The 13,742-nt window shown below is 38.8% G+C and overlaps 2 protein-coding genes across 4 annotated transcripts in view; one reads left to right on the top strand and one right to left on the bottom strand.

Moving 5' to 3' along the window:
* RB1 (RB transcriptional corepressor 1) overlaps positions 1-13,742 on the bottom strand; it is a 113,606-nt gene that overhangs the window by 61,923 nt on the left and 37,941 nt on the right. The gene's annotated exons all lie outside the window — the stretch shown is intronic.
* Positions 2,721-4,702, top strand: LPAR6 (lysophosphatidic acid receptor 6). Its single transcript, XM_062576487.1, has one exon. It carries the CDS (start codon positions 3,345-3,347, stop codon positions 4,365-4,367), a length of 1,023 nt encoding a protein of 340 aa, XP_062432471.1. The 5' UTR covers positions 2,721-3,344; the 3' UTR covers positions 4,368-4,702.

The raw sequence follows: 13,742 nt of genomic DNA, 5'->3' as shown, positions 1-13,742 counted from the left end.
ACACTCTTCCTCCATTGCCTCTTCAACAGGAAGACAAAACTTGCTGATGAAAATGCAGTTGTTGCTAATCTAGTACTAGCAGTAAAAGATAGTTCCTAACTCATCTCTGTCTCTAATTTAGAGAGAAAGGCAGATTTTCACATGTATCTCCCTTCAGCAGCAACACCGTTTCCTTTAGAGAAAAAGAACCTATAAACACATACTGCCTTCCCTGCAGCTGTTTCCTCCTGCCCCCCCGGTGCCAAAGGAAATTTTGCCAGCGGGGAAGCAGTGTAGGCAAGGTCATTACCGCAGGAATTCTCTCCCCAAGGTAACCGATAAAGAAACGTTTTTAAGCAGCGATGGGACTCACTTAAAAGTTTTTCAAATCTGACACTACACAGACCAACATCTTGAAACTTGAGCCAATAAAAGGAAGGTGTGCAAAGTTTCCCTCCTACCTAGCATGGGGACTTTGCCAAAACGAAGGCTCCTAAAGACTTCAGTGGTTACTGATCTGCTAATTCAGATTCTTCAGCATAGAGAAGTACACAAATATACTAGCATGCAAATTAAAAGAGTACCTTATCATCAGCCTAATCTAAGAAGAGGGCTCTGCAGGTCTCCTTTACCATTCAAACTTCTACAATTAAGAGAAAATGAGTCAGACTGCTGACTGAGTCATAACTATTCACTGAACTACAATATGAAATTAAAGCCTGTCAACTTGGGGCTTTTGCATTTTTCATTCTGCAGGTGGAAAACCCCTGCAGCTGAATGCTGTTTCTGGAACAATATAAAAATCACTTATTTCTTGCACTGATAGCAAGTATAAGGTGCGCACATTGTTTTTGACAAACTACAAGTCCACCGAAAAGCTGCTGCGGCTAGAGAGGGCCCCAGGCTTAGCCAGGCGCAGCGCAGACCCAAGCCCCTAGAACACAGCTCTCAGTAATGCTCCTGCTCTGAACTGCAAGAGCACTGGCTGCAGCAGAGCACAGAGATGTTAAATTTTGGTACTCCAGGGAATTTTACTCCAGTAACTGAACCTGTCTCACACTGAATTTTCTGTGCAGGAAAAACTAAGCGGGGAAACTGAGCTTAGAGCTCCCCACAGCCTAATCCAGAACTCAGGGATTTTCATGGAAGAGTTTCCTTTAGGTGTGCATAGCTGCCGGGAACAGAAGCACCAAACTAAGCCACGTTGTTACAGCTGCTCTTGTGAGAGAAAGCCAGGTAAGATAACTTTATGTTAAGCTACAAATTAAGTTACACGTGAAAGAGACAGTCTGCCGAGCTCACGTTTTCATTTCTTGCCAATTTAAGAAAGTGTGCTATGCTTAGTATGAGTCTCAAGTATAATCTCAGAACCCATATATTACTTACAGTTATGGCCTTCTACATTAGAACTGGAACACCTTCATTTCACCTTAAAAATCAAGGTGACAGAGCTTCACGAAAGAAATGTGAAGCAAATCTGAACTAAGACCCATTCTAACGTGTCTGAATTCTGTCTGACATATCTTAAACTGCTGCAAATCTCTGTCTGACATAACATGAAACCATGCCAAAACGCTATAAAGTGCTAACACCTACTTTTACAACAGACTAGAAAATTTTTGCCTAATAGAGCCTTGCTTATGCACAGCTGATTAAAATCTAGTTCAAAAGAACCATGCCACCCAGCCTGATAAAGTGTTTTGCTGTTCTAAGACTCTGAAACATACTGGTTTTAGTGCCAGAAATGAATGAGTCTATCCAAGCCAACGCCAAATAAATGAGTTTATACAAACTGAGATTTATCTCATGCCTTCGCCTAAAGGGAGCAAGAGCTCCTTTTTTAAATTTATTCAACAATTTAATTAGTTACAACGTTTTCATTGCATTAATCAGTGACTAATGGGAGTATTTTGTGCATGTGTGATAACTGGCTCCTTTAAATTATCAGAACCAGTTGCATAGCACAGTATTTATTTTGGCAAGCTATACTCATTTTGTGCTTTCTAAATCAAAGAAAATGCTTTTCCTACCATGAAATTTCAAATAAAGTTGAAACATTATGCAAACAGCACCATCTAACTGCTCAGAAAGTTTGAGGTATGATTTCTAATACTTAACAAATGCAAAATTTCTCCTTCCAGTGCAATATATCTCGATTCTGGGAATATCTCAGAGCAACCCACAGGCTCAAAATCTTTGAGTCTCTCCCTTTGAGTAAATTGAAATTATTTCCTATGAAATTACTTAATGTTAAACTGTTCCTCATAAGGTATGTACCAGTATATTACGGGAATCAAGACAGAACTGCCTAACTGGTGCTTAATAATGTGTTCTATTACAAGTGAAGACATCTTTTTCCAAAACTATAAGGTAAAGTAAATTCAAATCTAAAATACAAAATAAAAAAAATCAAAGAAAAAAAGAAATTTTTAAATGCGCAGGTTATTCAGACACTAAACTGTCAAAAGGACATTGCCATGAAAAGTTGTTTTATAAGCATTGCTTTTATTTGAGTTAGCACCATTAACTAGCACAGAAAGAGTTAACAGGAGGCTGCAGCAGCAGGGCTGCTGGTGACCATTTGCACGCCTGCAAGGTATAGTCCCAGCAGACACATTATCAGATTAAAAGGCAGGCAAACAAACTGAATTGAAACCATTCTTCAGCGAGTCCAACCTCTCCTTCCTGTGATGTCACCCTGCAAATTGAGGGAGTTTTTTCTTCCCCGCTTCAGAATGAGCCACCACGCTCGCTCGCTCCACCAGCAGCGCTCGAGGAGAAGGGCTGTATCCTGCAAGAGCAAACACGCTCTGGAATTTTATTCCTGGGCTTTCCGCCCAGTGGGGTGAGCGGGGAGCAAAGCTGAAGAGCTCGTTTTGCAGCAAGGAGGCTGAGAGCGCAATGGAAGCGCCCACATCTCGCAGAGCCCGGGAAATCGTTTTCTAACGCACCCGCTCCTGGTTACTGGAACAGCCTTGGATGGACGAGACCTCTCTGCACGATTCACAGCCAAGAGTAAGGTATAAAGTTCTACAGCTGCTTCATCAAATTAAGGAAGAAAAAAAGAATAGGACTAAGCAAGCTTCAAGATGACCTCATCTGCCACAAGTAACGTGCTTTTTATTTTCCAAGACTCACTATGTGATTACAGTGGCATCGAGAAAAGAATGATTTCCTGGTGATTACAGGAGATGTACCCTGCTACCACAAAGCTTGTGTTTCCTGTCTGAAGTTTAACAGTGAAACAGAAAATTATCAAAGCACAGAGGGCAAAAGCATCCGGAATTTTTAAAAAAGATACAATAAACAGAGAGAAAACTACAAATCCCAGGAATTCAGACTTGTATTTTGAACAGATCATTATAATGGTAAGCGCTAACTGTTCCACTGAAGACTCCTTTAAATATACTTTATACGGATGTATATTCAGTATGGTATTTGTTCTTGGCCTCATAGCAAACTGCGTTGCTATCTACATTTTTACATTTACGTTAAAAGTGCGCAACGAGACTACAACTTACATGCTTAATTTAGCAATATCTGATCTGCTTTTTGTGTTTACATTACCCTTCAGGATTTATTACTTCGCAGTAAGAAACTGGCCATTTGGAGACATTCTTTGCAAGATTTCTGTCACCCTGTTTTATACAAACATGTATGGGAGCATTTTATTTTTGACCTGCATAAGCGTAGACCGCTTTCTGGCTATAGTACACCCATTTCAGTCTAAGACACTTCGAACCAAAAGAAACGCAAAAATCGTCTGTGCTGCAGTATGGATAACCGTGTTAACGGGAAGCACGCCGGCAAGCTTTTTTCAATCTACCAACCGCCGTAACAACACTGAGCAAAGAACGTGTTTTGAAAACTTTTCTGAGGCCACCTGGAAAACCTACCTATCCAGGATTGTTATCTTCATTGAAATTGTTGGATTTTTTATTCCACTAATCTTGAACGTGACCTGCTCTACTATGGTCTTGAGGACTTTGAATAAACCACTTACATTAAGTCGGAATAAATTAAGCAAGAAAAAGGTACTTAAAATGATTTTTGTCCATTTGCTGATATTTTGCTTCTGTTTTGTGCCATATAACATTACCTTAATACTTTACTCCCTTATGAGAACACAGACGCTGATTAATTGTTCGGTGGTAACTGCAGTCAGGACCATGTACCCTATCACTCTGTGCATTGCCGTTTCAAATTGCTGCTTTGACCCTATAGTGTATTACTTTACATCAGAGACAATTCAAAATTCGATAAAAAAGAACAGGTCCACCAGAACACGCGATTTCAGATTCTCAGAGATGCACGTTTCAGAAAACTTCATGCAGCACAGCTTGCAGACCATAAAAATGAAAATATTTGACAATGACTCAACAATATAAACTGTATTAAAAAAAAAAATACTGGGACTAAACTGGATTTAAAGCCTGCACGTTCCTTCAGCTGTGAAAATATATTCTGATATGTAAATGTTACTCTTCCTGCACATCAGAAAAGCTTATGATAAAGCTGTAAAGATCAGTTGTAAAAGTGTTAATAGTATACAGAAAAAAAAAATATTGCAAGAATTCATGTCAAATGTCTTTTTTTTTTTTTTATTTTTTCTTTGACTGGCTGCATGCCAAAACCAGCAAACCTTTGGTTTCTGCTGAGGCTGTCAAAGTCCACCCAGCATTTGTCACATCACAACCGAATAAAAACCAAGCTCCTTCCCAAAGTTAAAGTAAATGTGCCTTTTTAACCGTTGTGTCGGAACCCAGTCGGGGAGAAGAGCCCCACATTGGCCACCTTGCCACAGCCAGGGCGCCCGCTTCAAAGCCACCTCTTCTCTCGCTCTCCTCCTCCTTCCTCCTGGCGTCTTCCTCCTTACGGCCATTAAGCTTGCACGGGGTGGGGGGAGAGTGAGACTGGAGAGGCCGTGATGCTTTCCCTTCTCCCACACCTCTCTTCCCCGCCGCGCACGTGGCACGAGCGGCAGGCGGCCCCCTGGCCGACGCTCATCGCCCCCCCGGCCGACGCTCATCGCCCCCCGCCACCATCCCTCTGCTTTTGCCCGGCTCACCTGGCCGAGCACCCCGTCTGCCGGGCCGCGACAGCCGTTACTCTCGGCATGGTTAGCTCGAGAGACCGCACTTTCTGCTCCAAAGCTGGACCTCCCCCCCCAAATCTGATAAAATACAGTCTCTCACCAGGAGCCTTGTCCCGTAAAAAAATTAAAATCTTCCTGCAGCTCAGCTCGCCTGGAAGCCACTCTGAAAAACCGGTTTTTCTTCTCCTCTGTCTCAGGTGTCCATGTAATTATAACAAAATAACCTCTGATGACTGCAGCTAGTGCTTTAGGTACCATACCGCTTTATTAAACTCTTTTGTGCAAAGTTCTTAAACTCAGAAGTAAAATGCCATCTTCCAAGTAAGGCGATTAGATCTCAAAGTAGTAGTTTCTTGTTAGAAAAATAAGACCTTTGTTAACACATGCATGGTTACGGGACACAAAATACTTCCCTAAAAAATTAAAAGACACAGTAGATTTTTATAATGAATCTTCCTCTTGATACTTGCATCACAGAAGTATTTTGCATCTCAAATGTAGCATTTAAAATTTCAAATGCAAGTTTTTGCAAACTTTAGAAAGTTTAAAAATGAATTACTCAAGAGCCAGTGCTAACAAAATTGACCTAGACATCCCAAAAAGTCAAAGATGTGTAAAAAGCAAAATCTACATATACCATTGTTACAGACAGGAATATATACACAAGAGTATTTTAAAATGTCCTTCTATATATGTTTCTCAGCTATTGGAATGCAGGGTATGTTTTCCTGAAAATTAAACATCACTGTAAGATTCAATATTTAAAAGGGAAAATTAAGTAGCAACTGCTGGTTTCCCCAACCCAAATAATAAGGGGGCCAAAAAGGGAAACGGAACTAAAATGAATTTGCATTTTGGATTTTGGGCACTCAGTTCAGACACAGATACACTACTACTAAATGAAGCACTTTTATTTCTGGCCGACATACAGAAGTATGAATCAATTTGGAGAAAATGCATACTGGGCTATCAGCATTTACAATACATTATGTGATTGGGTTTCCTCCGCAAAGCCTTTGCTCAACTGTCAGAAATCCATTATGTATTAGCAACTACCACTGAAAAGCCCGAGTTACTTGCAAAGGCTCTTAGAACTTCAGGCTGACACATGCACAACGCTATTAAACTCAAAACTCATTCTCTACGCACTTAACTTATAAAAGAAAATGCAAGTAATTTGAACTAAACTACAACAAAGGTGGCACAGATTTAAATGTCTAATACAAAGAAAAGACAATGATCTCAGCTGGGAACCCTAAACTCTTGTAATTCACACCCATCTTCACCCACATGTAGGTGAAACCCATTAGGAATACAAATTCTAAACATGATTTCCATATTAAAAAAAAGTACAAATTTGAAGTTCAAAAATGTTATGCAGAATTCTGTTTTGTTTTTGAAGTCAAGTGACTCCTCTTGCTTCTTCCAAAAACTTGCGGAATAAAGCTCTTTATCTCACTGTTGGGCTATGTTTCAGCAGTTCTTCCCTTGCTGAGCATGTTACTTGGTTGAGTGACAACTTGTTTAATCACATCTCCGTGTTGCATGAGCGAACGCCACTGCAGCCTCACCCTAATAAAGGGAAGCTGCTCTGAGATTATGCAACTACCAAAAAGAAAATCACTCACTTAAAAGCAGAATAAGCAGATGAAGACATGTATGGGCACTGCCCTGTAAATCAGGCCTTCCTTAATTCAAATTCAATCTTTGTAAAGTACTCTAGCTTCCTCATCTACAAAGTGCAGGTACTCCACATTTACCACAAAAGTAGTGAAAATTTAGTTAACTATAAGGCTTTTTCTTTTCTTTTTTCTTTTCTTTTTTTCTTTTTTTTTTTTTTTGAGATAAAACAAAGTAAGCAATAATTGATAACCGACAATTAATGAGCAGTTCCAAAAGACATGGGGGAAAAAAAAAGCAAATGTTCTATGAACCTTACTTAACATCAGAAAAGCAAAAGGATTTCCAATTTGAAACAAAACTTTTGCGGTAAGGAATATCCTTCTTTCAGGATCTGAATAGCAAGCACGCTGTAAGTGATGGTCCTGCATCTTTTAAACAAAGTTCCAAGCTCTGCCACAATTAAAATACATTACCCAAGCAATCTAGGAGGTACTGCTTGAAATAATTCTCTTGCTTGAAGAAAGCAGTGCTTGATACTACCAAATCTAATCAAAAAGTTTCACAGAGCTCTGTTCGTTACAACGTTCTGTGCAGTTACACATAAGCACGAAGGATAGCTATGAAACTGTTCTAATACATGACTGCTAATAGTCTCCAAATCAAAATGATTTCATGATCAAGTTGAAGCACCTACATGAGACAGATGTCAGAGTCAACCATGTTTTGCTGGAGTATTTGGCAGTAACCTACAGCAAAACTCCAAAACGACATGAGGCAAGTCCTGTTCAAAAAGAGCCAGTTAGAAAGATACAGAAGATGAACTGTTTGGAGCAACTATCTTGTCTGCAGGAAGCAAGATAAATAGTTTATATTTTAATGAATATTTTCATGTTCAGTATTTTAACAACTCCAGTGCATGAATCATACTATAATGCGGTACCTCACTAGACGCATGCATATAATGCTGAGAAAAAACAGACTCAAGCACTATCTAAGGGGAGTGTCTGCTTTAGAAAGCCCTGTTCAGATAATTCTTGAGCTTGAGATCTGACTTTTGAAACTACTTAGAAACCTTCCAAGGTTGAGGAAGCTCTAGACGCATGCACAAGTATACCAAAGTGTATGCTAGCATCAGATCAAAAATCTATTTAAATGAGTTTGATAGAAAGGGCATATTGGACTTTATACTGTTTTTACGTTCAACTTGAAATTTGAATTTCTGGCTTTCTTCAGAATAGAATACAGGGCAAAATGAGCTTCATTTGATATATGTCCTTGAAATTTACAGAAATATAGCACCAATACCAAGGCAAATATTTCTTTACATTGTTCATTTGAAAGCATTTATAAAGCCACAGTAGATACTTCACGGAGGTTAGAAATCCTGAGCTAGAATCAACATCCAAACTTTAATTTCTTAATAAAGTAACTTCAGTCATCAAAATGCAAAGACTGAAAAGGAACTTGTGAGATGAGGTAGAAGATACAAATGGTTGCACTGGATGAGATCCCAAACATTCACCTAACCTAGAAATCCAGCAGCGGCAGATATTCAGTAATACTCAAAGAACTTTTCTTCCATGAACTTGTCCCATCTCCCTCCAAACTCATGTAAACATCTAACATCTGCAACATTCTGCAGCAAGAAGTTCAAATCCTGTGGAGAAAAATACCTAACCTCATTCGTTTCAAATCTACTGATTTCATTATTGTCCCTCACTTTCTTTTGGAAGAAGAAATGAGCTTTTGATTGCTAGAGTCATAGAATCATTGAATCAGGAAGGTTGGAAGGGACCTCTGGAGATCATCTAGTCCAACCTCCCTGCTCAAGCAGGGTCACCTACAGCATGGTAGACAGGGTTGCATCCAGGTGGGCCTTGAAGATCTCCAGAGAAGGAGTCTCCACAACCTCTCTGGGCAACGTGGTCCAGTGCTCTGTCACTCTCACAGGGAAGAAATTCCCCCTCACGGTCAGGTGGAACTTCCCGTGCTTCGATTTCTGCCCATTGCCTCTTGTCCTGTCACAACTGAACAACTGAAAAGAGTTTGTCCCTGTCCCCTCGACATCCTCCCTTCAGGTACTTGTACACATTGATAAGATCCCCCCTCAGGCTTCTCTTCCCCAGGCTGAAGAGGCCCAGCTCTCACAGACATTCCTCATGGGGCAGGTGCTCCAGCCCTCTGATCATCTTTGTAGCCCTATGCTGGACTCTCTCCAGTAGCTCCATGTCTCTCTTGTCCTGGGGAGCCCAGAACTGGACACAGTACTCGAGATGAGGCCTCCCCAGGGCTGAGTAGAGGGGCAGGATCACCTCCCTGCCCCTCAGAGTCTCCATGTCAGTCCTGATTATATCGACCTCTGTCACCTCTATCAAATTACAAAGTGATTTTCATTTGCACCTTTAACCAGCATCATAGCCAAAGATGAGATTTTCAGAACTAGAAAAAGAATCTGGATAAAATCCTAGAGAACCCAATGGGGTTTGTACTGATAACTTTGAAAATCCCACTCAAGCATGTCAACCCACTGCATTATTTATTCTTCCAAATTGCTTTCCAGGAGCTTTATAGACAAAGCATATTTCATTCATATTTTTCCAGCAGTAAGTATATCTTAAGGGTTCATATGTCTGGGTAGACCTGTAAATCCTGACAAGCTCTTTTTTTTTTTTTTTTTTTTTTTTTTTTTTTTTTTTTTTTTTTTTTTTGCCAGATTCTATGTGCTATACTTCAGGGTAGGTGGCATTTGATACTACTGACAAAAGGCAAGAGGATACACTTCAAAAGCTAAGGCAAAATGTAAATCAAAAAACTGAAATTACAAATATAGAAGTTAGAAATGTCTGAGCTGAATTAGTTATCCAATCATCAAAGCACTTAAAAAAAAAAAAAAAAAAAAGTATGGTTGACAATTACTGAACTAAAACATTTCCAAAACTGACTCAATCAAGTTAATTTAAGATGAATGAAAATTTAGAAAGCCCCAGTTGCACAATCTAGTATTTCTGAAAGAAACTAGATACTTTTATTTCATGTAGATATTATACTTACACCAATATAATCCTCTCTCAACACTGAAGCTACCTGCAGCCTTTCACATTTTTCATACTGCTCCAGCAGCCCAGTTCCCATCACACAATTGCTTATAAAATATGTCCAGTTTTTCCTGTAAGAAAACCGACAAAAAAAAACCACACACACACACACACCCATATATGTAATCTGATTTACTATAAAGCCTACCATTTTTGTTGGAAAATTAAAAATTCAGAAACTGAGAACTTAGATTTATCATTGTTTTTCCTATTCAAAAAGCAGCGTATCATCAACTCTATAGTTACAACAAAGCTGTCCAGCACTAAAAACAGTAGGATAGTTTTCCACAGTTTAAATACAAAAATCAATCTGTAAGTAATAACAAAATCCTCTATGTTCCTAGTTTTCATGAAGTGATGATTCTTTAAAAGGGTAATTTCCCACTCATAGCTTTAAGCCCTCTACCTCCATCTTTTTTAAGCAGCGAGTTGTTACTTTAAAGAGAAAAGAAATCCTTAAATGACAGAGCTAGTTACAGGAAGCTGTAACTGGAAATTACTTCCATTACCTTGCGAATACAACATCAAATGCTACAACATTGCTTCCTTATGAAAGAAACTGCATATATTAGTTGTAAGTCTTTATGCTCCTGTAAAATTTTGCAACATTAAACCTACTTATTTTTGGAAGATTGTCCTGGCAAGCTTTTTCTAAAAAGCATACTACTTATCTAACAGAAACTGAAAGAACTGACCACTAAGAAGCAGTGCGGGTGACAAATAGTTTACCATTTGCCACAGCATTAAGAACTAGACTTGAGTACATTTGCAATCATCTATAATAAAACCTTGATACTTTCCATGTAGCCACAGCATTACAGATACTTCTTAACATAGAAATTAGCTATTAGATGTATAGCAAAACATGGCAATAAGCTTAGAATACTGATGACAAACAAGTCCAGAAATATCTACATTTTCAGCCTGAAGATAAGTATCTCTTATTAGAGAGAAGTATATCTTATTCACGTTCAAAAACTCTTGGTTTACATGTGGCATAAGGACTACTTGTTATTTAACATTTTTCAAATGCAAGAGAAAGCTTTATACCTACTACACGCTCAAGACCGATCCAATGTTTCACGTGCTCCCGCACTGTGGATACATGCAAAAAATGTTCTGCAGCTAATTCTGTCCAGAGAAAATCTGTGAGTTTCTCTGAGCTTCTCAGAAGTTGGGAGCAAGGAGCAGGCAAAAGCCTGGGTATGCAGACACCATACCATGCACAGGCTCTGTTCTGCTCAGGCTGACTCCAGAGCGGGATGCGCCAGCCAGCGGCAGTTCATGTAGGTATCCAAGTCAGAAACAGTTTAACTGGATAAGACATTAGTTGCCCAACACTGAACTGTCAACAGGCAACTTACCGACTTTGGCGTAACCCATTCTGACAAGCAAACTCACCGCTGAACAAAAAGCTTGAATAAGAACTAAAAGAAATACATTTCTGGAGGATCATGAACACTAGATCTGTTCAACAGTTCTGAACACACCTGAACCCTCATACCTGGTAAAGATTTTGTACTGTTGGCAAATTACCATAAAACATGCACTCAGTACAGCTATCTAACTGAAATACCATTCATCTACCTAAAGAAGCAGATATATTAGCAGATAGATATATATACACACACAGAAAAAGTGAAAAGAGTGAAAATTTATGTTAGTTCTGCTATTAATCTTGCTCATAAAGTGAGCAAGCATACTTGGCCTACAGAAGAACCACGCCAAAATATGTGCTTATCCATGCAACAATTCGGAAAGAAAATGCAGCAAGTAGGGGAAACCCCTACTTTAATGGCATGTAATTTGGTAGTTTGAGTACGTAGTTACCTCCCTGAAAGCTTGAGAACTGGGCATATGGGTGGAAAAAAAAAGTAACATTAAAATGTATATTTGACAGCACAGTCTGCTTATTACTGGAAATAGCTTCTATCTGCTACAGTAAAGTTAACTATAGAATGAAACAAAATAGTAGTAAGGAAAGACAGTTATTTAGAAATGTGACTCAAAGAAAGCAAAGTTGTCAAAAATTCATCTTCGCACTACCAGTTATATCAGCTAAAGATTTACATCTGAGCAAGAGTATCCCATTCCAAAGAGGGAGTAGCACAGATATGGCTGCAGAATTCAAGCCAAGCATTATTTACCTTCCTATTTAAAGAGATTGTTACATTAATTCCCCTAAATTCAGCAAGACTTTAAAAAAGTGAAAGAACTGCAAATACATCTCCACGATTTTTTATATATCTTTTCTTCACTGGCAACCTTTTAAATTCCTACAACAGATTTATAATACCGATACTGCAATACTGCAAAATGAAAAGCTGAAGTTCAAACAATCTAAAAGCAGACTACAACAGAAAATGTAAGTTTTATAGCCAGGGTACGACTGCCAAAGCATTGAACTATATACAGAAGCGCACTGAAAAGCAAAGATCATCAGAAAATGATTTTTATTATTTCTTGTAAAATGTTACCAATAATCAGGACAACCTAAAGGAAAAAAGATCACACAACATGGTATCATGTTAACCATGTTTATTTATAGAGCTATATCCTTGTTCAGGACTGCTCTAGACACAGGCAAGGTATCTTTACATAGCTAGATACTGCAACAGGTGTAGTCGCAGCTGCATGCAACACAGGCTACAAAACCTAGCTAACATGCACAGCTGCAAATGTGTAGTCAGAAAGAGTCTTATAACTCTGCTTCTATACGTTGGTAACAGTATTCAGCTTAATTATAGCTCAGTGGCTCTATGTGACAGAAGCCACAGCAGCAGCTATAGGTCTGATATATTGCAAGCAGCCACTTCAAGCAGAATGAGATGCAATTAAAGAACTACATCTTGTTAACACCCTCTCAAAGGAAGGGGAAAAATAGTTATGAAGACTAATATTAAACATATGATTCATTTCCGCTAACCTTAACTGAAAAATATTTTGCATCTAGTTTAGGCTGGTCCCTGAGACAGATGTTCTCTATAGTCAGTGGAGAGAGGTACCTTCAGAAAGTAAAAGCATATTTTAGGATGGAATTAAAAATAAATAGAATGGATTCCTCTCTGGAAGCACCTCTGTCTCTCAAGTATACATGTGGCCAACTTTCAGAAGGCTAGCAAGGTAGTATCCATATCCCCTAACAAGGGAAACTCTGCATTTTAGAACAGTAGATAAAGTAGAGAAAGCTGAAACCTTACTCAAGAACAGCACCCAAATTTCAGAGAACAAAAACAGACTACATAGTTGCTGTGTCTTAAGTAATCCCTCTGGTCATGTTTGTACTTGAATCAAAACAACCTCTTAAAGGTTGGGCTAACTTGGTATACCGCAACAGAAAAATCTATTAATACTGCATTAACTATGACCAGCATCTTGCAACTCCAGCAACTGCTCTGTCCCCTTAGTATCTGCCTATCAAAAACTGAAGCCATTGCTAATATTGACAGAAGCTGGAAATGCAGGACAGCTCTAAAAGTGTTCTGGACTCTCTTCCAGTAGCCTAGAGGATTTGGTTGGATAATAAACACCCAAGCATGAGTAACAGTTTTACTCATCTTCATCATAAACAGGAGTGGCAGGGAAGAATTTGAAAGTGACGGTGCAGACACTGGAGTGAAGACAACCGTTCAGTGTTTTTTCTGGTTTTTTACTTTGCCTTCAGTTTTGCCTTTCAATCTAAATATATTAAGGCAGATAAAAGTTTCAAACCTCAAAAAAGCACAATACAATTCCTATTAAAAAACTCTTTAGAAGCTCATATATATGTGCGTATATAGATTTTATTCATGTATTTATTAAAAAATACATATATGCTCAAACTACAAAACATATATACACACAAAAAGCAGCTATCTTACAGATGTCTATAAATGTGCCTAATGTAGAGAAGGCAGGAATTATAAAACTGCCACTTGGTTTAAAAGCCTTGATTCAGAAGGCTTTTCAGC

This window comes from Rhea pennata, chromosome 1 (assembly GCF_028389875.1).
Source record: "Rhea pennata isolate bPtePen1 chromosome 1, bPtePen1.pri, whole genome shotgun sequence".
In the NCBI taxonomy this organism is placed as follows: domain Eukaryota; kingdom Metazoa; phylum Chordata; class Aves; order Rheiformes; family Rheidae; genus Rhea; species Rhea pennata.
The sequence above is the reverse complement of the archived record's forward strand: the minus strand, read 5'-3'. Positions and strand labels throughout refer to the sequence as shown.

Bases quoted from the DNA above. Each gene is read 5' to 3' on its own strand.
- LPAR6 (XM_062576487.1), top strand. From the start codon at position 3,345: ATGGTAAGCGCTAACTGTTCCACTGAAGACTCCTTTAAATATACTTTA.